The sequence below is a fragment of the Lytechinus pictus genome, chromosome 1 (assembly GCF_037042905.1).
Source record: "Lytechinus pictus isolate F3 Inbred chromosome 1, Lp3.0, whole genome shotgun sequence".
Taxonomy (NCBI): domain Eukaryota; kingdom Metazoa; phylum Echinodermata; class Echinoidea; order Temnopleuroida; family Toxopneustidae; genus Lytechinus; species Lytechinus pictus.
In genome coordinates this window covers 26791297-26819213 of record NC_087245.1, presented here as the reverse complement: position 1 = coordinate 26819213, position 27917 = coordinate 26791297, and the positions used below count along the sequence as shown (strand labels likewise).

At 38.5% G+C, this 27917-nt stretch overlaps 2 protein-coding genes across 2 annotated transcripts in view; one reads left to right on the top strand and one right to left on the bottom strand.

The window, feature by feature from the left end:
- LOC129260118 (nephrocystin-3-like) overlaps nucleotides 1-14735 on the top strand; it is a 41604-nt gene extending 26869 nt beyond the window's left edge. Inside the window, exons 19-23 of the mRNA XM_054898172.2 lie at nucleotides 1100-1338; nucleotides 1828-2037; nucleotides 3277-3517; nucleotides 10764-10886; nucleotides 11484-14735. Of these exons, the coding sequence (XP_054754147.2) occupies nucleotides 1100-1338; nucleotides 1828-2037; nucleotides 3277-3517; nucleotides 10764-10886; nucleotides 11484-11762 (1092 nt within the window). The 3' untranslated portion in view covers nucleotides 11763-14735. The remainder of the gene's footprint in view (nucleotides 1-1099; nucleotides 1339-1827; nucleotides 2038-3276; nucleotides 3518-10763; nucleotides 10887-11483) is intronic.
- Nucleotides 14033-23728, bottom strand: LOC129274170 (protein N-lysine methyltransferase METTL21A-like). The gene is made up of 3 exons (XM_054911045.2): nucleotides 23215-23728; nucleotides 16758-16884; nucleotides 14033-16048 (listed from the first exon to the last, which is right to left on the bottom strand). Exons 1-3 carry the CDS (start codon nucleotides 23641-23643, stop codon nucleotides 15570-15572), a joined length of 1035 nt encoding a protein of 344 aa, XP_054767020.2. The 5' UTR covers nucleotides 23644-23728; the 3' UTR covers nucleotides 14033-15569.
- Nucleotides 23729-27917: the final 4189 nt, after the last annotated feature.

Sequence of the window (27917 nt, the reverse complement as noted above, 5' to 3'; positions counted from 1 at the left end):
GACTAAGAAATTTCTTCAATTAAGGAAAGATTCAACTACAATGAGTAAATAACACATTTTGCATATTCTGATCAGATTTTTTTTTTGACTCGGGTGATTATTTTAATTATGGAAGGTTGACTTATGCAGAATTAAGTGTCATTGTATAACAAGTGTAAATGCTGTAATGGAGCAGTGAGCATGAAGAAATGTAGGTTAAAGATAAATGCCAGGTGGGGTAACGATACCGGAATGAGTTCGAACAGAATCCAATAAAATTATCACGCAAGTGTTTATATGTATAAATTAACAAATATGTGCCTAATGGGTCTGGAAGAAAATATGTAATTGCTGAGAGAATTCCATCAAATGTTGGGTATTTTCCAAGCAATGTTGGTACACTGTCCCACATGGTTTTCTGTGTCATTGATCATCAGAATTATAGGTTTTCAGCTAAGATTTCATGATTTCACAAAGACGAGTTTACATTAATGTACCAGTTTTAGATTTATGATGAAATGGTGACAATTACATTGTAACCTTGATTTAAAGGACTTACTCATAAAAGAATTATTTGCTCCAACTACTTTCTATTACCTTTAAAGTTATTTATTTTGGCCTACTGCTTACGACCCCCTGTCAAAAGTCATAGCTATGTCTTTCCCGGAAGAATCCTGCCAAACTCAAATTTTGTCATAGACAAAATGATGGAAAGTGCGGGAATGCCACTATGAAAAGACGCATAGCACCTTTATTACAGGATTCCTGCTGAAAGATACAGCTGTTGACAAGTTGCCTATAAAGCATTTCATGCTTTAATGTATTGAAGCAAACCATTGAATTGATGGCTTCATGCTCTTCAAAGGAGAACACCACTATAACTCCTCATATGGATGTCTGCCATTTATGATAACAGACAGGCCCCCTAAAATGTGGTTTCATGAGTGGACCTGTCAAATATTTTATCTGACAGTTAAGAAAGTAGCATTGCTTCTCAGCTTATCGAAATCGAGGGAAGCTGTGAGATCCGACCACTTGTCGGACAAAAATGTTGATGAAAGCATCCCAGGAAATAATGTTGCTTGTGGTCAATGTACTTTTTTTCCTTCTCCAAATGCAGGCAATCTGGTCAGTGCAGAGATCCCTTGAGATCCGGGAATCCATTGATCCTGACCACCTGAGTGTCGCCCAGTGCTTTCATCTGTTGGGTGCCATCCATGGACAAGGTGGCAAGTTTGGTTCGGCTGAAGCATACTACCAACAGGCTTTGATGATCAGTGAGAATGCCCTGGGGAATAGCCACGTGGATGTGGCCAAGGTTCTGGACTCACTAGTGGTCATCTACCGGAAGCAGAACAAGTATGTTGTACGAATTATTGTAAATATTAACCAGGACTATCCAGTCAGTCACAAATAGGGCTCGGCCCCTTGCAAGCACCTTAATAAATGAGTTTGCACAGAATCCAATAAAATGACCATGCAAGTGTATGAATTAAACATTGGTGCCAAAGGATTCTGGAAGGAATCGTGTAATTGCTGAGGAATCAGCCAAATAAGTGTGGAATCCAATTAAAATGTTTGATCTTTTTCCATACAAAATAATGTACTTATCTGTTACACAAATCATTGAAAGTCATAAATCAAAATATTGTATCATCAATACACAGGGTCCTTTTAAGTGTATGATAATTCTTCAAATGGCACTTTATGTTGAGAATCCTTACTCAAACAATGACTTGTGTGGTAATTCCAAAAAAAATTAAAGATTACATTAATATATTACTCCAGGGAGCTTTGCCGCAGTTTCTAACTTGTTTTTATTTTAATGAAAATTTTTATTTCCATCAGACATAATTTGGCAGATCCTCTCCAGAAGAGGGCTCACATGATCCGCAAGCAAGCCCAAACTCAGCTATCAGCTCACCAAGTGAGGGCGCTGTCTGCCCTACGGCGACGCACTCTTCAAATGGAGCAGCTGACGCAAGGAGCAGAATCGGCTGATCTGGCACGGACCCTTAATGAACTTGGAATGCTCTATTATCTACAGAAGAATTATCAGTATGAAAGCTCTTTTCTTTCTAGTCAATCATATCATGCTTTTAATCTCTGAATTGTTAGGCTTAAGGTTTATAATTTGAATCATTTTTATGAATGCAGAATATTCTAAATAAAACTTATATTTTTGAAAGTATAGTGAGTCCACCACATCATATTGACCACCTCTTTTTAAACAGACCACCTTGCATGCATTCAGATTATTGTGTATTACGAAACACTATGCGCGGGAGAGTAGGCGCAGTGTCCATAGGAAGGATGAGAATCCATTTCACGAAAGAAAAAGAAGGATAAAACGGTAAAATTTTTGTAGAACTTGTCAAAATTGTATTGACCAAACCCGAACCCCGCTGCAACACCAAGAAATCTGATAGGATATAGCTTTAGAACAGATATCCGTTGTCAATCGTCGAATCATGTACCAAAGCTCGAATTAGAAGTAGTGAGACAATCATTTAGCATGGTGACATCATAGAACTATTTGGAAGAGTCAAAATATTTAGTGACAAGAATCTGCCGCAAATTAGTGTATAGCAGGTGGTCAGTCCTAACATAAGGGTGCAAATGAGCAACTTTGATATTGTCGTTTAGTTAGTCTCTGATATATATGGAGTATTGCGCACATAGAATCTGAGTCGTCGGCCTAAACATGGGATTGTGATCTGCTCAATTTTCTTCACAAATGAGACGAAAACTAGGTAAACTGATAAATATTTTTACAGATATGATGCTAGAAAAATTATGTGGTCGATAAGAGGTATATTATGATTAATATGGCCAATAAACCATTTTCTTTTCTGGGTACAAAGTAAGGCTATTCTTTAAACAGGTGCAGCAGAATAAAGAATTGGCCACTAAAGGATGATTGCCAGAGATCTTTTTTGTATGTACATGTAGTTTGCAAAATATTCATCATGAAGAGGTTTTTGGTGCTAGAAAGAAAATCTAATTTTGAATCAATTTAGAACGAAAAATAGGTCCTGTAGAGAGAATTTAGTTTTCCCCTGATTAAGTGAAAATATAATGTCAGCAAATAGGTGGTACTTCCTTTTGATGCATTTCCAAGGGATCTGGTCATTAAGCGCTTCATGATTATTGAATTTCATTGGTTTCGTGGACAAATGCTTATAGTGCCCCTGAAAATAAATGACAATAAGGACCCTTCTGATTTCTAGTTGGTTTGTGCAAAATATCAGTCTGTTCTCGTAAATCATTATTATTTATGTTATGCTCAATCTCTAGGTCTGCAGAGAGTTATTTCCAGAGAGCCCTGGACATGCGTGAGTCAGTTCTTGGTCCTCACCACGTAGACGTAGCCCAGAGTCTTCATAGTCTAGCTACTCTTCACAATGATAGAGACCAGACCAACCAGGCTGAAGAACTCTACGAGAGGGCACTAGCCATCAGGAGCTCCAACATGCCTCAGGATCATCCATTGGTGCTCGCTACTGCACGCAGTCTGGCTGTATTGTACAGGAAACAGGTGTGTTGTTGGGGTACCCGTTCCTGGTGAAGAGAGGTCATAGCAGCCTCTCCGCTACCTTCCTCATGGCTCCCCTCTTTCAATAGAAATGAATAGAATATCTCTTGAAGTCTTTCCGCATAGCAGGTGTCCGATCCACTCCTCCCCATCTGAAACCAACATGAAAACCTTAATGAAATCATGTTTTGGGGCAATTTTGTGTTTAAGCAGGTAATTAACTTGATGATTTGTGTATTTGAGTCACACAGAATCTTGATTTTTGTCTCGCCTGCATAGCAGAGCGAGACTATAGGCGCCGCTTTTCCGACGGCGGCGGCGGCGGCGTCAACATCAAATCTTAACCTAAGGTTAAGTTTTTGAAATGACATCATAACTTAGAAAGTATATGGACCTAGTTCATGAAACTTGGACATAAGGTTAATCAAGTATTACTGAACATCCTGCTTGAGTTTCAGGTCACATGACTAAGGTCAAAGGTCATTTAGGGTCAATGAACTTAGACCATGTTGGGAGAATTATTTTCAAAATCTTAACCGAAGGTTAAGTTTTTGAATTGACATCATAACTTAGAAAGTATATGGACCTAGTTCATGAAACTTGGGCATAAGGTTAATCAAGTATTAGTGAACATCCTGCTTGAGTTTCAGGTCACATGACCAAGGTCAAAGGTCATTTAGGGTCAATGAACTTTGGTCAAGTTGGGGGTATTTGTTGAATTACTATCATAACTTTGAAAATTTATGGATCTAGTTCATGAAACTTGGACATAAGGTTATAGGCGAGCGGCGAGAGGCCAAAATTTGGGACTTTAATCCCCCCGACTGGATCAAAGCAAAAACATGCATCATTTTGAAGGAAATTTTCTGAATTTTTTAGAACTGGGAATTAAAAGTGTCGCAGAGTGTAGCTTCACCATGGAAACCAGCCTTGAATAGGCCACGCCCATTTTTGTGATAAATGCAAAGCAGTAACTTATTATTTATATTTGTTAATGAATTACACTAATTTATTTATAAATATAGATTTTACAAGGATAAAATCACTACAGATTGAATGATATGATAACGCCTAGCAACCAAATACATATTTTATACATATTTGATTTCAAAACTGCTGCCTAGCAACATTATTTTCCCTAGCAACCATATTAACTTTTCAATATTCTCTCTTTTTTATCAGATTAATTCATTTTATCATTTTTTAAAAGTTTTTAATTTGTAAAAACTAATGAAGAAGGTGAATTTTGATGAAAAAATGAATAAAAGAGGAAGACTATGATGTATAATGCATTTATGATCATGAAAATTACATTATTGCCATGTTTGATTAACCCTGCATGTGACGGATATCACCATGTTTGTGTGTATTTACGACTATACGCAACAGTATGGTCTATTATGGATTTTATAATATTGCTATAAATCTTCCTTAGATACCCTGCTGTGTCATGTTATCTGTTCTAATCTAAATAATTGAGTATTAATAGATTTTTCTGTTACCTATGGAAACCATTATGTTGCCTAGCAATAGCATTTTCCCTAGCAACCATCACTTTTGGGCGATATTTCAAGCCTGTAACCTCCCAAAAATTCCCTATTTTGGTCCTCAAAATGCATCTTATACTATTCTAAGCATTTATCGTGGTGATGACAATTAATTTCAGCCATCTGGCCAGGCAGTCGGCATATTGAGAGAGGGCATGGCTGTATGAAGAAAATTTGTCCTTGGGGTGGCAAGACGACTAAAAAATCTCCAAGAAACAAAGCAAGGGGGCGAAGCTACTGAGTTTGGCAAGGGGCGCTTTTTCATAGTAAATTGAAGGATATCATGCACACTTTTGGTGAATTTTGTGAAAATTTTCAGTTTTAAAATGTAACTTTTCGCTGCGTACGGAAATGGTATTATTAACAATATCATTTAGTTTGTTATTTGGAACATTTTATCATATACATGTAACATTTTTGGAAGGGTAATACATATCTAAGACCAACCAATAAGTCTTAAAGTGTCTGAAATGGGAAACGAAAATATTTATCAGTATGGCAAATATAATTCCTAACTGTAGTGATTGTGAACTCAAAAGCTATACTGTATAGGGTACCTACTAAAATATGTAAATCACAATGATCTTAATCGCCTATGGTCTGGAACAGGAAGGTGTAAAGTCCTATTATGCAGTTCGGGGCTACAGCAGGGATGCAGACACTATCTACGACTGAGGGGAGGATCAGACAATGCATCACCTTTTGGTCTGCCCCCCCCCCCCCTCCGTCCTACCAGAGCCTTGCGCTGCCAAAGATCTGGAGTCGTTCAACCCAAAAGCCAGATCTTGCTTGAACCCTCTACTACACAGTCTTTCCAAAAGGTGGCTTTTTAAGGGGGGGGGGGGTATGTAGATATGGGGTAAGATTGTTAGCATCGAATATCTTTGCTCTTCCACTGGCAAATTGTAATTTTCACCTTAAAACACTAACAATCAGAATATAGGCACCGTTTTCAGCAAAGTTTTAACCTAACCGACAACCCCACGGCAACCCCATCAGGAACCAATTAAGTCCCTGCCCCCTCCCCCATCCAACAACCCATGAGCAAATAATCATTTTTTCCCCAAATGTCAGATTACCGTAAATAGGTGTCTTCTACCAGTCAGATAATCAATGACACACTTCTTCTTATGTCATTAAAGATGGCATGTCATGTTAATGGTACAAAATCTACATGTAGCTTTCATGTGAAAAGACTCTAGTGCAGTGGCAGTTCATAGCTCTGGTAGGAGGGGGCAGACACAAAAGTGTTGTATACTATGATCATCCTCGCAGTTGCAGGTAGTTTCTTCATTCCTATTGTAGACCCATAGGCGATTCAAACAAGATCAGGTAGTCCATTTTTAACTTGGACCTGGAGAGTGATGTACTAAGTCCATAGGTGAGATTGTGCATCACAGACTGGAGATTGTTAGACCAGAGGGTGACGCTTTCATGCGTGCAGAGTCGTCAAGGGATTATGTTGAGCGGAGGAAACTGTGTCTAGATTTGAGTCTCTTGGCAGGTTCATGGTTGACGAGTGGAACATTATCTTCTAGATTGTTTTTTTTTTCCTTTCATCTGTGCTGATGACTTCTCTTCTGACGTATGGTGGGGCAATAAAACAGAGTAGGTAAAGATTACTCACATCTGTTAGTCGCAATCAGCCAGTGATGGCTCTGCATGCTCCATTCAAGACTCAGGGTCAATACTTAGCACCAAGGGCTAGTACTCAGCAGTGGGGAAGCATAGAGCAAGAGCTGTGGTACAGATAGAATTGGTATATGTCAGTTCCCCATCTGTTTCCCAGCTCCTTCCGAATGACATTCCTTGCTCCAAATTTTGCATTTGTTTTGGCAGCATGTTCTTTCTATGAAAAAGAACGGTCTAGAATGACGCCAAGGTAGGTTGGCTTGTTACCATCTGACCCTCAGTTTTTTATTTGCTCTCTGTTCTTGAGGTAGAATACACTACGTTGGGATCTTTCTGGATCAGCACAGAGATGATTTATAGCACAGTAAGGAGTTAGACTTGCCAGATCATCACTTAGTCCGTTTTGGCGCACTGAGGAGTGATTATTACTTTAGAGATTATTGCACAATTCTATGTTTTTCCACTCCATTTAAGCAGTGATACAGAATTATGCCTTTAGATGTTCCAGCCTTATTATTTGAACAAATCATCATTACAAATACAGAGTAGTATGTTTTACCAATACTGTAGGGGTATCATCCCAATAACATCAGTTTTAGATATTTTCTCAGACATATACGGATGTCTTTAAAGATGTACATTGATCTAAATCTCCATGGAACAAACAGTAGCGTTAGTGTAAGCCCTGCAATAGTCAGATAGTGGCATGTGTACCTGTTTTCCGAAGCTTTACCTTTGTCAATGTCCTTTACATATGTATGCATGTTGAGAGAAATCCTTGTCTTTTCTTTCAGACATCTTTTCTTAAACTGAGTATTTAAGGCATCAGTTTTTAACAGCCGGAGTCACTGACACTATCGCTGTAGCCGAAAATACCTGAAGGACAACATCAAAGACTACTTAAGCTGATATGCCTCCTCTCCATATTCAGGGACTTTTATTGTATGCCCCTCCCTTGTTGTCTCTATTCAGCAGAAGAGTGCAAACCTCATGACATATTACATGATGACACTTAGACATAGAAAACATCTCCCAATTTAGTAAGCCTTTCTATCCTTTATGGTTTTCTTGTCCTTTTCTTGGCCTAATCAGGAATGATAGATAGCTCAGTCGGTAGAGAGGGGGTTTCGGATTCCGCTGACCTGGATTTGATTCCCACTTGGTGCATTAGTGCTCTTTTGTAAGGCGCATCCTCATTACCATGTTACCAGGTTTTGGAGAGGACATCAAGCTGTCGGTCCTCTGGTTGTTTGCTTACAAGTATTCATGCTTTCTTAGCAATTGGGTAAACAACAATCATATTAAGGCTTAAGATCCCAAGTTTCCATGCTTTCATCCCTCTGATTTCTTGACAGTTATCAGATTGAAAGTGACATCATAAGTTCCCTGTGATTCAACTTCTGACCCTTATTAATAGTATTAACGATTCAACAGGAACTTGTCGAACTCACAGCTTTGGCATCTTTGGGCTACAGCCTCCACACAGACACATCCTTGGAAGTTGGACATGCATGGGGGATTAGGTATTATTTGACAAGACAGATCCATTTTTTAACCATTCCATATTCACTCAACGAAAGTGATCTGAATATGCAGTAAAAAGCCTCTGCCAATGACTTAATTGAGTATAAGAAGTCCGTGAAATTGAAAAAAGAAAATTATCTGTACAAGCCTTAGGTGAAGACCCACTTTATGATCAAAGTTTTAATAAGGGACTGTACCTGAAGAGTAGTGTTGTCCATTCTATTTTATTTAAAAATGTTGCGTACTAAGCTATGAATCATCCAAACCATATTATTCTCGTTTTATCTGCAACATTTAAATTTCTCTTTTTTGTATGATAAAGTTTAAATACCATGCTCATCGTAAATTGGTAGGCAATATACAAACAAGGATAAATTATTTTTTTAGAAATAAGAGAAATGAAGTGGTTACCATTGCCAGTATGCATGTATGTATAATATTGAACAAATGTACACTTAAAAGTGGATTATTTCCTCAAGATTTGTTAAGGGGAAAATATATCGTTGCTCAGGTAAATAGTGTTGCTAGGCAATGAAATTTTGTCAGTAGATAATGGTACAACTCCGGAATGATGTTTGCCTATCGATAACAAACTATCATATGTTAATTTTCTCAATATTTTTACTCTAAGGCACAACTTCCTCGCTCACATTTGGCCGAGATGAAGAGTGTTAACATAGCCGTTGCTAGGGAATATTGTTTCTAGGCAACACATTTGTCTCCATGGAAGCTATGAAATAGTCAGCTTGTTGAATGATTATTGAAAACGAAATTGTAGGCATCTATATGATAATTGTGTCAGTATTATTGCTCATAATGGACTATTTTCCACAGATTTGTCCAGGGAAAAAAGTGTTAACATAGTCATTGCTATGGAAAATAGTTGTTGCTAGGCAACAAATTGGTATCCATGGGTAATATGAAATGGTCATTCGTTGTTGTTCTATTGAAGACAAGATACTGCATGTTAATTGATCAGGTATTATGAACTCAAATCAACTTTTTCACCACAAAATAGTATAAAGTATGTGACTTGTACGTGCGTGTATCAATGTAGTCAAAATGAACAATACCCGGTAATATGGCAATTTGTACGATGTGGAGGGCTATGTCAGGTATAGCTTAGCAAATTTATTTGAGGTTCGCAATAGTTAAAATGGGGGTTTTCAGTTCTTTTTATTATTTTTCAATAATATTTTATATTATTTCATTGGTGTAACTTATTTAGTTTAATTTAACCTAGTTAAAAAGTTAAAAGTTAGGTTTGAAATGGAAAAATAAGTGGTTTACTTAAGGAGCTAAATGGTTGCTAAGGAAAGTTATGTTGCTAGGCAACAATTTCTGAGAAAATGTTCATAAAATTCATGCTAAGTTGTTTTTCAGTAATTCTTCTTACCGTATATAGTGGATCTATCCTTTGAAAGTAAGAAAAAATACCTGATAATTTAAATTAATGAGTAAAAAATCAGAATTCACGATAAATATTCAATAAGTATTTAAAATGGGCTTGGCTTATTCAAGGCTGGTTTCCATGGTGATGCTACACATTACGGCATTTTTAATGCCCAATTCCGAAAAATTCTGAAAATTTCCTTTAATTTGATGTATGATTTTGCTTTGATCCAGCCGGGGGGATTAAAGTCAAGAAATAAGGCACTTTTTGGCTTCTGGCCGCTCACCTATTAATCAAGTATTAGTGAACATCCTGCCTGAGTTTCAGGTCCCATGGCCAAGGTCAAAGGTCATTTAGGGTCAATGAACTTTGGCCAAGTTGGGGGTATTTGTTGAATTACCTTCATAACTTTGAAAATTTATGGATCTAGTTCATGAAACTTGGACATTAGGTTAATCAAGTACCACTGAATATCCTGTGCAAGTTTCAGGTCACATGACCATGGTCAATGGTCATTTAAGGTCAATGAACTTTAGCCGTGTTGGGAGTCTTTGTTAAATTACCATCCTAACTCTGAAGGTTTATGGATCTAGTTCATAAAACTTGGACATAAGAGTAATCGAGTATCACTGAACATCTTGTACGAGTTTCAGGTCACATGACCATGGTCAAAGGTCATTTAAGGTCAATGAACTTTTGCCGTGTTGGGGGTATTTGTTGAATTACCATCCTAACTCTGAAGTTTATGGATCTATTTCATAAAACTTGGGATATAAGAGTAATCAAGTATCACTAAACATCCCCTGTGAGTTTCAGGTCACAAAACCAAGGTCAAAGGTCAGTTAAGGTCAATAAACTTAGGCCATGTTGGGGTAATTGTTGAATTGCCATCATAACTTTGAAAGTTTATGGATAGAGTGAATGAAATGTGGACATGGGTGTATTTGACCATATGAATGGTGTTTTTGTGAATGATTATTTTATAGTAGTTTTCAAAGTTAGCTCTGCTGCTATATTAAATTGCATAATGCAGGCGAGACTGCCAGAGGCGTTCCACTTGTTATATCTTTTAGTACACAGTTGTGACATCTTTTATTGCTGTATGAGTTTACCTATGATTGTAATAAGGTTTTTTCTTTTCATTATCTCGTAGGGCCAGTATAACAAAGCTGAACCTCTATACCTTCAAGCAGTTGAATCAAAGCAAAGGAAACTGGGAAATCATCCCAGTCTGGCCACAGCTCTGGTCAACCTGGCTGTTTTAAGATGTCAACAGGTAAGACTGAAAAGTAATCACCAGTCTGACATTTGAATCACTTAGGAGTTTCAAGAGTCAAATATCACAAGATTTTATTGCAAAAAAAATTGGTTGCACTTTCAGATTCTGAAAACCATAAAGCCTTAATTTCATCACATCTCAATAGATTTACTCGATAGAAAATGGCTGAACATCTCTTTTCTCAACATCACTATTCCTTATTTAAGGCTTTATGTTTATCAAACCTTCATTGGATATACTTGTATTCCAGTTATCACTTTAATTACAAAGGTACAAATCAGTTCATGGTGACTCTTCCATTTTCTACCATTCCCATTACCAGTAATTGTTTGTTGATGCTTTTAAAATGAGAAAAACACTTTTGTAACAAATATGTCCTTGAATACCACTCAAATCATGGATATGTATTTTTTTCTTCAAGGATTGATGTATATATGTATCTCATTTATGATCAAATTTTGTAATGTAACATTCTTTAATGTATGATATTCTAACAGTGACTGATTGAATCCAATAACGGTGGTAATAGTAAATATGTAAGTGCCTATGTCGTAAGCACCTTATATATAACCAGATTATTACTATTATTAACAGGGTAACCATGATGAAGCATCGCCTCTTTACGAAGGAGCTCTCAAGATATACGAGGAACATTTTGGCCCGACGCATCCACGTGTGGCCGAAACGCTCCGCAACCTTGCTGTTCTACGTTACGAGCAGGGAGACTTCCAAGAAGCAGCAGTACTGTACAAACGTGCCAATGAAATCAAAGAATTAGAAGGGTTTGGGAGCAAGCCATTGTCAAGGAGGTCTTCCAGCGCTGGGTCAACGATACTCAAGATGGCTGCCCAGTTACATGCTAATGCAAGGTAGCACAGCATGTAGAGATATTGGGGTTGATTGTCCATAAGGTATTCCAGCGCTGGGTCAACGATACTCAAGTTACACGCTAGTACGAGGTAACACAGCATGTGAAGATTTTGGAGTTGTTTCAAGAAGCTGTTTGTAAGTTACGTACAACTAGTTGGTGTTTGTTGATTAAAATGCAAAATAATATAATCATTGATAATTTATATACTGCCAATCGTAATCTGCCGTTATGCCATTTTGAGAAAATATGTTTTCTCTGCAAAATAGAATGTATGTTATGAAATCACAACCAATCTGTATGACTATCATCAGGTCATGAAATTATGGAATATACAGTACCTTTCTTAATTCCACATTTCACACTATTTGACTTCTGTCTCTGCATTTCCAAAGACAAATGCAGTAATGGTTACCAGTTTCACCAATTTTCATTGTGAAATTGTTTTTATCTCCTAGAAATGTACAAGTGACAATTTTTTTTTTTAAACGTTCCGGCATTAAAATGTTCTGGGGGAGCTGAGACCCTATATCATGGTTTAATTAAAAAAATAAGTTTGATCTGGACTTATGTTCTCTGTCATAATAAAAAAAGCTTGATCTTTATAGCCAGTGTATGCTGAGGCACTGTACATGTGGCAAGGCATTTTCTAGATTTTCTTGATTTCAAGCATCTCATTCTTTATACAAAAAATTCCATTTTGCTGACACAAAATATGAATTCATATTTAATACATGAGGAATCATTTGTGTTGGCAGTTTTATTATCAAAATGCAATTATTGATGTTAAAAAAAAATTGATAAGAAAGTGGCTTGTTGCCATATGTACGTTAGCATACGCTGGATAAAACGTTCGTGTAGAAACTCCATTAAGAATTATAGGAAGTGTGGAAGGAGCCAATTTTTTTTACACTTCTCATGTGAAGTGAAATTATACACTACTCCTAGTGTTATTACCGGGATCCATAAACCTGTCTTCCATGCTCATATTATCTCAGGGTAAATCATAATCCTTTTTTGATAGCGCATATCACATTTGGCTAATATTTTGTTTTCATTTCCAAAAGATCAATGCAGTAATGTGGCAAGTATCACCTTGATATTTTATTTATTGAATATTTATTATGTATACTGTAAAATGTATATTTTTCTTCTAAACCTATCTATGATATCCATGTTAATGCAACTGGCTTATATATATTAACATTGAAACCAGTGCTGTCATTCCATTTATGAAGTGAGAGTAAAGTATGATTATTGATGCATTAGAGTTCACCAGGAATATATTCATCCGGGTTGAGCAGTAAATTTCTGAAAGTCAAATTGTCAATGTCTTCATGGGAAATCATGCTATGTATTCATTTAGACCTTCAACCGTTTTCCGCAACAGGTGATTAGCCCTTAGTTAATTGGGGAGGGGGTCAAATTAGCCCCCACCCTTCCCCTCGACCATTTCTTTGACTACAACATTGCACAAAATTTTTTACCACAATGCTCAGTGACTTTTATTTTCAAGTGTTGCGCATCTTTTGAGACCAAATTTGATAACTCCGGTACCAGTTCTGAAATTATGCAATAGTTTGTACGTGCATGTCAGACCCCTATATTACTCAAAAACATGGTTACGTGTATAAAGTAATTGTTTTCAAATAAAAATGATAAATGCACAATTATTTTTACTTTTGCTGGTTGAAATGGATTTATTTTTACAAAAGGGTCCCTGACAAAGTTCATTGAAAAAAAATTCAAGTTAATAAAACAAAGAACTACCTAGGAATTTCATAGTATAAAAATAAAATAATTTTTTTTTTTTTTAATAGAAATGTCAAACCTAATACTTTCACCCAAAGTTAGCACTTTACTAGCTATTTAAAGTTATTTGATAGCAAAAAATAACTTTGTACAATTATTTGCATAATTAATTTAAAAGTATAAAAAAATGTATTTTGGGGAAAATTCTGAACGGGCAGGGGGATGGGGGCAAATACAAAAGAATATGTAAGGATATAACATAATCAGCTTGCTCATTGCATATTCATGAAGACATGCATAGAACTGTATCTCCAAAATATTGCAAAGCTGTAAAATGTCATTATTTAGTACTTCCTTGTCCGGGTTTGGTGACATGTTTAGTGTTTTGTTTGTCCGATTTATTTCTATTCAAATTGTATTATATTCAGCCCGGATTACCTGTTTACTATATGATATTTGACATCATTCATTGCCATATTGCATGTTTTTAACAGTTGGCAGTAATCGAATATCCAACTATGCAATATTTGCACAAAGTGTCAACTTTTGTATTGTTTTGCGGAGCCTGGCGAGCTGTGATTGTACGACATCTAAGGAATTGAGTGAGACTACATTTTACTGTCTTGTTCACTATATTTAAAGCCAATTGTTTGCTTTTTTATATGGACACTTCATGAAAACCAATGATATTGAGACATGTTTAGTGCAATAGATTACATGTATAAACTTGATAAAATAGAATTCATTAGTTTTTAAAAAATGTTCCTGTACAAAATAGTGTTATTTAGAATGTTGAATTAGTTTAAGCTAGGGTGCATTTTGATCAAAATGCATATTGTGCTGAACAGGCAAGTATTAGGAATTCATGCAGTAAACGTAGAGAATAACAATACTTCACAATGTGTGTGAATAAATTTGTGTGGATTATATTTGTTTGTAATTTATTATAAACACAGAAGTGTTATAATCATTATTTATTAATCTAAAAATAACTAACAGTATTTTTATTTACATTCAAGCAGTTCAGTATTACCAAAAACATAGATGGGAAATACACATTCATGTCGCATTCATTGGCTGACATTTTTATGATCAAATTTTTAATATTCAGATTGTGACAATGTATATTTTTGATATACAACATTAAAGTATAGTTTTGATACATATTTTTATACCTTTCTTTTGTAATATCCAAGATGTTTGTAATAAAACATGTTTTTAATTCAGTTTGTGTATTGTGTGTGTTAGCTTTGTGATTTATTCAAATTTAAAAAAATCTCTCAATTGTCATTTATGCTCGTCCGTGAAGCATCTCTCATTCTTTCTCTCTATCTTTCTATACATTCATAAATCCCATCCCCAAATCTGTTTATCACTTTTCTTAGTTTCTTTTCTCTTTCTGCTTTTTCTAATTCGTAAAGTATACATCATAATTCTTCCACATAATATGCAAAGTGAAATAAAATAACATTTACATGTATTCAGCAAATTGCAAAGAATGGATGACTATCCAGTGCTTTGAAATTTACGGAAATTGGGCAGAAGATTACAGCAAGTGTGTGCCTAAAATAACATCAAATATTGATTTTCACAGCAATTTATTTCTGTTTAGATACATGTAGCATCACATGTTAATTGAAAATTCAATGTCAAATTTTGTTTACTGAGTTTACATTATAGAACTTATGTCTAATTCCTTTCTAAACATTTTCAGATATGGGTTTCAAATGTTATACTTCTTCACTTGTGTAAATCATATCAATAAAGACTGCAGAAATAACTGTAATGTGAAATACATTGCACTTTTCAGTATATAAGAAAGTAGAACAAATGATTTTAAGTGGCAGTAAATATTAATGACATATGACAATTGCTTTAATTGGCAGTTCAACAAAGTATTCTTAACCTTGCAAAAATAAAAGAATTTAATCTTTGCCCAAGTAAAAGATTTACCCGACCTTCTTCTCTGCCTATCGTTTTCTTTTCTTTCCATAAAACAAAGTTATTTCATCGGTTCTAGTAAAATAGACTAAGTCGAATTCTGATTTACACCATATATGTCAAAGTTTCCTGGCTGAATAAATTTCAATCCCCCTTTCAATGTCATGAAAAACGTGTTCAACTTGAAACTTTGTCTTCATCATATCCAAGTAGTTATTATCTCTCTTGTATCTGATACGGCAGGAAAGAAGGATCAAAGTGTTCTTGTTTGAAAGATGCAAAAGTGTTTGAAGCAGTTCCCGAAATGTATCTTCGATGTAGACAATGTCCGCTCCAAGAATGATGTCAAAAGGTTCGGAGAACTTGTGCAGGTCCTGACCCCATTCTAAAACTTTCACTTTTGGAGAATATGATCGTGGTTTAAAAGTTGAACTTACTTCTGATGGAGCATTGGCATTTGAGCTTGAGGATACAGAGGAATCGGTAGTCGAAGATGGAGCTGGTAGTGATGATGATGATGACGATGTGGGGAAATTGAACAAAATATTTTTCCTGAGAGGTTTGAAAATGGAAGCTCTATCCGTTATCGTGACATGACCTGGAGCAAATAGAGGGAACAAAAAATATTGAACAAAAATAAATGATGCTTTGGATAACATTATCATTTATTAATCATATGATGCATGTATCAATCAAAGGTATCATTCACTGAATAAACCGGTACATTTTTGCTAACAAATGACAGAACTGTAAAAAGGTTGCCAACCTTTTTTTTTATTTGCAATATTAATATAATTGGGCATCTTTAGTTCAGTATTTGAAATCATTAACTTTTAACCAACTCTTGTGAGTAAAAATTAATGACTTAAAACCTTTATAGAGGCATACCAGTTAAAAGCAATGACTGCCTTGTACAACACTGAATAGGAATATATTTTAATCAATGAATATTATACAATGATACCACTCAAATACAAGAGCAAAGATTGTATGTTATGGGGGGGAGGGGTGAAGCTGAGCACCAAAGTTCAGTGCCCCAAATATGTTTTCGATCAAACAAGATGATTGGTGCCATATGAGGGAAAGCAAGCAAGCTGAAAATTGCACAAAATAGTTGGGAAAAAAACAATTTTACAATCAAATTAGATACTTTCCCAATGAAATATTCAAGTTATTGCTCTACATTTGTCATTGCAGATTAAAATAGGAAAATATTAAAATTCAAGGAAAAATAATCCTCCCGGAAGTACATTATATGGAAGGAAGGAACATGCTGCTCCACCCGATCATTGCCAATGCTCAAATACCTTTCAAATGTGAAGCAACCATGCCTACTAGGCCTGTTCCTGCTCCCAGCTCTATTACTCGCTTTCCTTCTAGTGACAATCGTTTCAGTTTGGTTTCAACTTCCAAGTATTCACAAAGAACTATTGCCTGTAAAACAAATGAAAATAGAGCGATAGATACCATATTAAATAGTGAATAAAAAACAATTTTGAATCTAAACTAAAACTAACTAAACTCAATACTTGCAATGTTTACCCCCCCCCCCCCCCCATTTCTTTCAAACTCTCATCACTTGCTTTATTTTGTCGTCCAAAGTAATTTCTACCATCATAAATATGTTGTATTGTCATTTAACTAATGTAGTATTCATAATTTCCTAGTGTAGTGACTTGACTATATCTTTTTATATATCTACATCTATGTATTCTTTCCTTGTATATATTTTCATTTATATTTCAACATTCTGTATATGTATATAAATTCTTTCTTTTATTTCCAATTTCATATATTCTCACTTGTTCACGCCATGTGTATGTACTACAATACTGTACATTCACAGAGCAAGACCATTTCCTGCCCAAATCTACTTGGCAAACACATTCTTATATTGAGAAACAACCTTTCTTTTGTTCTTAGACTTGGAGCAAACATCCTTTCATTGTCCCTTGTTTATTGCAATAAACTTGCAGGTATATACAACATCACTACAGAGATGCTTGCATGTTTGCTTTTCTCACAGTCTGCTTCTCTCTTCTTTGTTCTTTTCAACTTTGTTTTGCCCCTTTTTTTGGCGCTTATTTCTTTGTCTCATCTTTTCTGATGTTGGTAAAAACAACTTGTCTTCTCTACCACATCATCACTCTACTCTCTGCCTTCGTCCTGACCACTCATGCTGACCATCTCATCCAGCTGCTAGTGAGGATCTGTTGTGTTTGTAAGACTGTGCTAACAGTCAACGTCGAGGGCTCAATCCCCTTTATGTACACATGATCACAATATGATCGGACATCTTGGAATAGATTAAATCATCTCAACTTCTAAATTCATTGTATCTAGTTTTATGTCTCTGAGTTCCTAAATACTACATCTGGCGACGAGAATGGCTGGAATAGGTCTTGTAGCACCTAACCCATTCCTAGCAACCCCAGGAGAACCTCCTGTGCCTTGGTCACGATGGATTTTGAGCTTCAAAACGTATTTGACTGCAAGCGGGTTGGACACAGCGGAGATACCCGACCTCCGCCGCCGCGCAATCCTGATCCACTGTTTGGGCGCAGAGGGGCAGCGGATCTTCGGACAGCTGGAAGTGTCTACTACCGGTACGTACGATAAAGCTGTTGATGAACTTGAGAAATATTTTGGGCCAAAAACAAGTGTGATGATTGAACGATATCGTTTCCGACAGAGAGTACAAGGTCATGGGGAGCCAGTAAAACAATATGTGGCAGCCATAACCGAACTGGCATCCAAGTGCAAGTTTGGCACCTTAAACGATGAACTGGTTAGAGATCAACTAATCGAAAAGACGTCTATTCCCCGTATTAGAGAACGTCTGTTAATGGAGGATGACGGTCTGACACTTAAGAAGGCGCTCGATCTAGCGATCCAGATCGAAGCCGCAATGCTGGACGCCAAGCTCCTCAAACAACACGATGTGACGGTGAGTGCCAGTACAGGACATAGTCATACTGCACATCAGGCAACTCCAGTACAGAACATCAAACGACCATATCATAACAAAGCCCGCTCTAACCATGCTAACTTGAAGTCGTGTTCGAACTGCGGACGGACACACCCTCCGAAAGCGTGTCCAGCGTTTGGAAAACGTTGCAATTCGTGCTCGAAGATGAACCATTTCTCTAACGTATGCAGATCTACCAAGAAAAGTGCATCTTCAGTTCGACACGTTGATGAACCAATAGAGGGCGACATAGCAAGCAGCGTGTTCACACTCTCAGACCGGATTTCTTCAGCAAATTCAGGTCAGTTCAAAGAATGTGAAGTGCAGATTGCTGGTACTAACCTCTCTTTGATGATTGATGTGGGGGCCAAAGTGTCAATTCTTAGTGATAAACTGTATCATCGACATTTCTCACATTGTAGCCTGTCATCGACATCGAGCAAGCTCATAGCATATGGTGAACCACCTACACTGATTTCCGTTCTGGGCACGGTTGAGCTTCCTGTCGGGTACAAGGATGTACATCTCGACAGCTTTACGTTCTACATAGCGAAGGGCGAGAGCCTTATGGGAGTCAATCTGTTCGACGCCCTAGGATTTCAGATGAACGACCACACTGGTGAACGCATTCGGCTCATAGACAATGCGTATAGAGAACGCTATGCTGCACTTTTCAACGAGTTTGGTAAATGCAAAGGATATTGCCATGCACCAAGGGTGGATTCCTCAGTCCCACCTACTGCACAGAGTCTCCGTCGACTTCCGTTAGCTGTCAGGGATGAAGTCTCGAAGGAACTTCATAGGCTTGAATCCGATGGCATCATCGAGCGCATCGATTCATCCCCGTGGGTGTCTAATCTGGTCATCGCACGCCGTAAGAATGGAGACCTTAGACTTTGTGTAGATTTGAGGGCAGTCAACAAGGCAATCATTCCGGATAAGTATCCACTTCCTACTATGAATGAACTTTCAGCTTCATTCCACGGAGCTAAAGTTTTCTCTAAACTAGACATGAGACGTAGCTATCTCCAGGTTCCGCTAGCAGAGCAGAGCCGCCATCTCACTGCATTCAACACACACATAGGCATGTTTCAGTATCGCCGTATGCCCTATGGACTGAATTCAGCACCTAGCGCGTTCCAGAAAATCGTTTCTTCAGTTCTAGCTGGAATCGAGGGCACGTTGAATCTCCTTGATGATGTGGTAGTCTTCGGAGAGGACAAGGCTCAGCACGATCAACGATTAGCAGAAGTCATGGCGCGCCTCGCCAAGCATAACTTGACGCTCAACGAGGCCAAGTGCACGTTCGCTGCTTCGGACATTGATTTTCTGGGATATCATGTCACTGCAAGTGGTCTGACGCCTACACTCGACAACGTTGCAGCTATCCGAACACTCCCAGCCCCAACGAATGTGAAGGAGCTAGCCTCATTCTTGGGAACAACGAACTTCTACCGCAAATTCGTGCCACAATACGCAGAAATCGCAGAACCTCTGCAGAAGCTTCTCCGGAAGGACGCGCTTTGGGAATGGCACAACGCACAAGAGACCGCATTCAACACGCTCAAAGGAAGAATCACAGAGCCGCCAGTTCTCGCTCACTTCACTCCAAGCGCTGAAACGTACGTGACTACAGACGCGTCAGCGTTCGCTATCGGAGCAGTGTTATCGCAAACGATCGACGGCAGTGTACGTCCGGTCGCATTCGCATCTCGAGCGTTGTCAGACACAGAGCGAAAGTATTCTACAGGAGAACGCGAAGCTCTCGCATGCATCTATGCCTGCGAACACTGGCATATGTACCTCTACGGTCGCAAGTTCACACTTCGTACTGACCATCAAGCCTTAACAACCTTGTTGAGCACTTCAGGATCTGGACACCGCCCACTCCGCATCTACAGATGGTCAGATCGACTGCACCAATATGATTTCAAGGTCGAATATCTCGCGGGTTCACGCAACCGAGTAGCAGATATGCTTAGCCGTACACCGAACGCGAATAGCAATCGCGATAGCCATGCAAGAAGCGACATCGAAGACGACGTCGAAGACTACGTTCTTATGGTGATCTCTCACGTGACCGCAAAGCTTGTGACGCGTGAGCAGCTGAAAACAGAGTCAGCCGCAGATGCAACTCTACAGAAGGTCTGTCATTATCTCCAAACAGCATGGCCTAGAGAGATTTCCGAAGACCTCGTTCCATATCATCGTGTTCGCAATGAGCTAGCTATCTTCGACGACACGTGTATCGCCCGTGGCACCCGAGCGGTAATCCCGAAATCGCTTCAACATCGTGTGTTACAAACCGCACATGAAAGTCATCCAGGTGTGGTGAAGATGAAGCAACGATGTCGCGAAGCAATCTGGTGGCCAGCGATCGATCGACGCGTAGAAGATCTCGTCAGATCTTGTGAAGCATGTACTCTCAGCGAGAAAACTCAACCGCGGCCAGCACCACTGCAGCCGACCCCATGGCCGAAGAAGCCATGGCAGCAACTTCAAGTCGACATCTTTGGGGAAGTCCAAGCCGCTCCTCTAAGTCAGCGATTTTTGTTAGTTGTACACGACCTCCATAGCAAGTGGCCTGAGATAGCAGCAACAAGCTCAGTCACTACGACATCAGTCATTAGCATCTTGGAGAAGATGTTTACCAAGTGGGGTCTTCCAGAATCTATCACCACGGACAATGGACCACAGTTCACGTCTGAACAGTTCGAAGAATTCCTAGCCGTTAATGGAATTCAACATCGCCTCACAACTCGCTACAACCCTCAAAGCAATGGCGGCGTAGAGCGTTTCAACCGGGTAATCAAGGAGAGCTTGAAAGCGAATCTCGCAGATGGAATGACCTTCGATAAGGCCATCCAGACCCTACTACGCACGTATCGCTCAACACCTCATTCGCTAACCGGAAAGACTCCAGCAGAGTTGATGTTGGGACGGAACCTCTGTATGCCATTCAACATCCTGAAACCACCGGTTTCAGAGCCTGCAAGCACACAGGCTGAAGCGAGAGAGATTGAGAGGAAACAGCAAAGCATGAAAGCGTACACTGACAAACGCAGACGAGCAATCACACCGAAATTCGCTATCGGTGACTGGGTTCGTGTAAAGCGTCCAAATCGCAAGCACAAGCTAGCTTCGGGGGTATCGAAACCCAAACAGATCGTGAAGAAGCTCGGCTCGAATGCATTTGTACTAGATGACGGAACGCGATGGAACACCAGACGCCTTATCGCGAGCAAGCCAGGCAACATGAATGAAAGCGATTGGGAAGACACCTTTCCATTCCCTACAAGCACTGAAGATCAAGAGCAACAGCGAGCAGAACCGCGAACTGTTCGTCGTTCTCAGCGTCTAAGGAGACGACCTGGATATCTACGAGATTACAGATCTTAAATCCTTAGAGCCGACAAGTATTGAGCATAGAAATTAAAAAACTGGAACGTTTAAGTTTTGGACTCATACGAAACAATTGCTCAATATACTAGGCTAATAAAATTTCAGGCTTGTTGTTAATAAACAAGTTTTATTTTCTGGACTCATAAACTTTTGAACTCATATCTGGACTTAGTTATATAACATTATTCATCTCTTTAAAGGAGGGAAATATGTTGTGTTTGTAAGACTGTGCTAACAGTCAACGTCGAGGGCTCAATCCCCTTTATGTACACATGATCACAATATGATCGGACATCTTGGAATAGATTAAATCATCTCAACTTCTAAATTCATTGTATCTAGTTTTATGTCTCTGAGTTCCTAAATACTACAGGATCGACTCAAATCTTGTGGAGGATCGACTTATACTTATCTCTCTACATTTTCCAATTCTTACTTCTTACCGTCACTTCCACTCCTTCGAAGTCTATATTCACTCTGCATATTTAATGAGCTCATTACTTCGCGAGACATTTTGTGACATCTATCCCTTTATCTACTGTATTTGAAATTGTGAAGTGTATATATTTCTATTCACGGATTTGTGCAATTTATCTGAGCGGCTGGACCCCATTTTATCATCTGGCGAGCAAGAATTAAGGTAGGACCTAACTTTTATATAAATATTAGGAGATCGGCTTTGCCAATTTCCTAAACTAGTATATAAAGTCAACAAACATGACAGAAAAAATGAATTTCAGGGCTAATAGAAGGGGTAAATGCAGAAAGAGAAGGAAGAAAGATGGATGGATTTAACTGAATTATTATTATGGTTGTTCCACTTTATATGTTTGTCATTTTGCCTCCGACGAAGATTCTGCTAGGATCGAAAGCTTAGGCCCCTTTTTGACTTTCTGAATTATTATTACTCAACAATACCAAAGGAAGTTTACTCAATTGTGAAAAAAGTAGAAAATATCGGAGGCAAAGTGAAATGTAAATCCATCACACAAATACAATACTAATAGAGAAGAAAATTAAACGAGTGTAACAATTTAAATTTCATACAGTGAGCTAATTGGACTTACAATTTATGTCTTTTTGTTCTAATACATGTAGTAGGTCAAACAGATTCCCCATTAAATAGTTATCCCAATGCCAATGGTTATATATTATTATTATCAATACTATTATTTTTTGGTTATTATTAGGTCTACTATTATTAGTAGTAGTAGACTCCTAGTCCTAGTACTAAAATTCATATCATTATCATTATGAAGTTCATGTTGAAAAGGACTTTGCCTTTAATAAATGATGAAAAATTAGGAATTGATTAAATAAGTTAAAGGAAATTTTTAACATATATATATATATATATATATATATATATATTTATAACAATTTAAGTTAGTTACCGCATCCCAGACCACAGCAGCAACTCCAAAATCTGCCCAATTCTGTTTGATTGAGAAATTCCTGTTAGCTAGATGAAATGTCCTTTCAGACCGATGAAATCTCTCAAGAATCGGTGGACTATACAGTACTAATGCATTTTCAGTAGAAGGTACCGAAGAACATTCATTAGTTTCCTCTGCCATGGTCCGTTTTTTCACTAAATTATTCCATGGACTGGAAAGAGAAGAGCAACTCGAGTCTGTTTCCGCGACAGAGCCAGCAGGGGTAGAGGTGATGTCGCTGCTACCGGGAAGCACCGGGCGAGGCACTGCCCTTGAATCGTGAAGACTTTGGCTGCTTGAAAATTTAATCAGCCATGTTACCTGAAAGAGCACGTATAAATACTCAAACCACGACCATGTACTGGAAAAAGTGGATTGTCGTCTCATCTGTAATCACTCAGGATATTATTTGGCTATAAATGTTAAAATAAAGACATTTTAAGGCCTCGGAGTCGCGGATCCTCATCAATGAGAGAGACACATGTGACTGCATGATGACTGAGACGTGTGAGATCAAACGTAAATAAAAGGCCGAGGGGAATACCCAACGAACGTAGAGGGCAGCAACACACAAGCCTTTCACCGCAAGTGGAGGTGCCGTGGCCGAGTGGTCTAAGGCGCCCGTGGCTATACATGGAAAGTCCGGGGTTCGATCTCCGGCCGCGGCACCTATGCCCGTGAGCAAGGCATTTAATCTACAATGCTCTTTTATCCTGCTTTCAAATAAATGAAAATGCTATATGCATTATTGGTAACTAGGTGTGCACTTGTTACTTTGTTTAAAAAAAAAAGTGCTAAAATTTCAGGGACCGACTCCCTTACTAACTTGCATGGGGGCTCTCAGTGGGCTGAATACAGTAGGCCTATATGGATGTAAAAAAAGAGAGAGCATTTGATTTTTTTTGTTACCATTAATCCACTAATCACTGCATGAACCAATGCAACCCATATGCATGTTTAATTCAAATCATTCGATCTTAATGAATGTTATATATTTAAATGAAAATGAAATTTGGTAACCATGCCAGACCGGCCGCTAAAAACTTATATTTTATTGGATTAAGTATCGTTATGTGCTACACATGCAGTTTTCACTAAAATGTTTTTGTTTACATATGTCTCCAGAGTTGATTTCTTAACTGACAAGGCAAACGTTGTATCCAACAAGCATGTGATTACTAAAAATTTCATCAAAATCGGACTCTGTAAAATAAAACATAGTTATGACATTTTAAAGTTGGCGCTTAATTTCACAGAGCAGTTTTACGTGCACGATGATCCTGGGAAGCGTTTCATGAATTATTTCATGAGTTGCCGGGTGAGTTGCCAGACGTTTATCCGATAATAACATTGCTTTACTATGTTAACAGTGCCTCTCAGTCAATCGATAATCAAGAAAAGTTGCCAGACCTGACAATGACTTGTTGTTGATGAAACGCCCCGGCCCTGCTCAGTATGCAAATAAGGGGACTGATGATATCCCCTTCTAACTATTTTTTGTATATGAAATATGAAACGTTTAATTTCCTCCTCATTGTCATGTGAAAAAAAGTTGTATTCATCCCTAAAAATGTGGACTTATCACTTCAAAAAACATTTTGTGGTTCAATCAAGTTAGTCATTATTTTCATATCTGTCAAAATTTTGAAGTTACGGTATAATTCAAACAATAAAAAACAAAACTAGAGAAATAGTGAGTGATTGACATTATCGACTTGGCCTAATATCATTTGCATATATCTGGGTTGTGCAGATCATGACTGCTTAGTGAAAACTAAGCAACATTTTAAATTGTCATAATTTTCTTATTTTGCATCTGATTTTCATGAAATTTTTAGCGTTATATATACTTTTTTCTCTCTTTCTAGTTTGTATTTGATTCAAATCAACATTTTTCTAGGGTAGACTTGACTTTAATTAACCCTCTGCGTTAGCTCATATTTCCACTGCGGAAAAGTCACTGAACACCCGGCGTGAACACCTCCCACTGGGAACTGATGACCAGCATTTGTTCAAGAATTTCAGCTATTGTGCAGATCATGGAGACTATTTCTATTCTCTATGATGTAATTTGAGTATTTGTTTATCTTGTGATCATGTTGAATTATTAAAGAATGTCTTTAATTGGGAAGCATGGGTAATGAAACACCCCAAGATTTTCTTTAGGGGTGCTGTGTGTATTGCATAGGCAGCAGTACCACCAGGAATTCTTGAAGATGATACAAAATTGAGAAATGTAACAAAAATGACCTTCATTTTTTACAGAAACCTTAAAGTTTTTTTCTTTTTCTTTTGCTTGTGAAATTGCGCGGGACGAAAATGACCTCCATTTTGTAGTGAAACTTTTTTTTTGCTTGTCAAATTGACATCAGCACCCCCAGTCCAAAACTCGTTCCCAGGGCCCAGAATTTGTGGTTTAAATCACCATGAAAGTTTTTAAAAAAAATTGCTGATCCAGTTCAACTACCGGTAACTGATTATTAGACCTATAATGAATCTCTAGCTAGAGGGCGCACTAGCGCAAACGTACCCGCGCGCTACTTGAAAAATATCTTGAACTAACTTCTACGGGTCAACTGGAAAACCACTTAAAACCCTAATTAACAACATGGAACGTGATGACAGCGGTGAGATTTTGAGTGGTTTATGTTCTTGGCCACAAAGGAATGGTGTGATTAGTATTCTTCTACTGACTTGTCATCGTAAATTTTGCCTTGAATTGCATGGTGCATCTTCGGTCAGACTCGGCTCAGCTCAGTGATGTCAGCCCCACACATGTAAGTCTGTGTTTGGAATTTAATGAGGGGGAGGGGGGGGGGCTAATTTCATAGACTCTCAGAGCGGAGCTAATCCAGTTTCACACCGGCACCTAACCCAAGGAGCTCCAGCCCGCGCAGCGGGCCGGAGCCCAGGGGCTTACCGTGTATTTGACCATACTCACGGCCCGGGATTAGCGTGATTTATGGTCTAAATATTTCTCCAAATGAATTGTGAAAACAGAAATTATGCACTTACATGTACCACGATTATAATGAACTAACAGTCAGGTCCATCTCGGCGCTGGAAAGAGTTCAAAATCTTGCGCTTCGAATGGCCACAGGGACCTTTGTTCACTGCTCTTCTGATGCTGTGGAAGTAATGTCTCACACTCTTCCTCTTGACATAAGACTACGTGAAATACTTGCGAGAACCTTGTGCCAGTACATTCTTAGTAAGGAAGAAACAGATAACTTCAGGGTATTAGTCCAAAGTCTCTTGGGTGATCCAGCATTCTCACGTGGACCCAGAAGCACCCCTCTCTGCTTGATGACCAGGGCCCTTAAAGATCTGAATGTCAGCCTACAGGTAAACGATCCTGGCTCCCAACCTATCGAAGATATGTCTGACATCCTCTCGTGCAGAATGGAAGAGGTTCGCATTGAGTGGAGAAACCTTGGAAATAGTAGAGACAGAAGTAGTGAGCAGAAGGACCAGGCTCTGAAGTTGGCGACTGATTTCATTCTAAGTCTCAATACCGATACTATCATCTTCACAGATGGGTCTGCATTGTCGAACCCAGGTCCTTGCGGAGCAGGCATTGTCATCTACTGGACAGGACTGAACTGCATACCAACCTGCATCGGCAAGCCTGTTGCTAGAAATTCGAGTAGCTTTCATGCTGAAATGGTCGCCATAGAAACAGCTGTGGAACATGTCACCCTGAAGAAACCAGCCCTAGTCGATCAGGTAGTGCACATTCTCACTGACTGTCAAAGTGCTGTCATGGCCATGACCAGTTCTCTCCACTCTTCATCGTTCCCAGAGGTTGTATCTCGCACTAATAAAAACATCACTCTTCTAAGAAGTAGAGGCACTACTGTCACCATCACATGGATCGCTGGGCATGCAAATATCATGGGAAATGAACTTGCTGACCAACTAGCCAAGGATGCTGCTTTGGAAGCTGCAAGCTCATCATCATTAGCTTCTGAAATTACTCTGCACAAGGAAAGTGCCAAGATTATCCGTAAGAACACTGAGAAGCTGTGGCAACGACGATGGGACAGATCTACAAAAGGAAGATGGACATACCAACTCCAGCCCACAGTTGCCAGGAAGAATGCACACAGCTCTCTCCCAAGATCCACAGAAGTGAAGCTGAATAGGATGCTCACAGGACATACCAAACTCAATGACAATATGCACAGAATTTTCCCTCACAACCACCCTTCACCTAACTGCAGTTGCAACAGAGACAGGGAAACTATAGAGCATGTCCTTCTCCACTGTTCACTCTATGAGCCCAGTAGACTGAAGATGATACAGACCATAGTGATAGGATACAGCAAAACTAACACTCCATACCATCTCAGAGAGATCTCGGTGGTCACCCTCCTGGGCTTCAACCCTGCAATGACCAAGCAAATGCAATCTATTATTAGAGCATCGGTGGTAGCATTTGTCTCATCCACCAGCGCTAACATCTAGCCAAACTAGCCAACAAAACAATTACCTAGCAGTTTTTCTACCTTTGAGTTATCAACACTAAGTGTCTACCGAGGAGACTACTAGGGCGTGAAACAGGCCCAAAACGAACAACAACAACAACAACATAATGAAGTAGGTATGTGACAAAAAAAATGAAAATCATCAAATATGAATAAATTTGGTATCACTTGAAA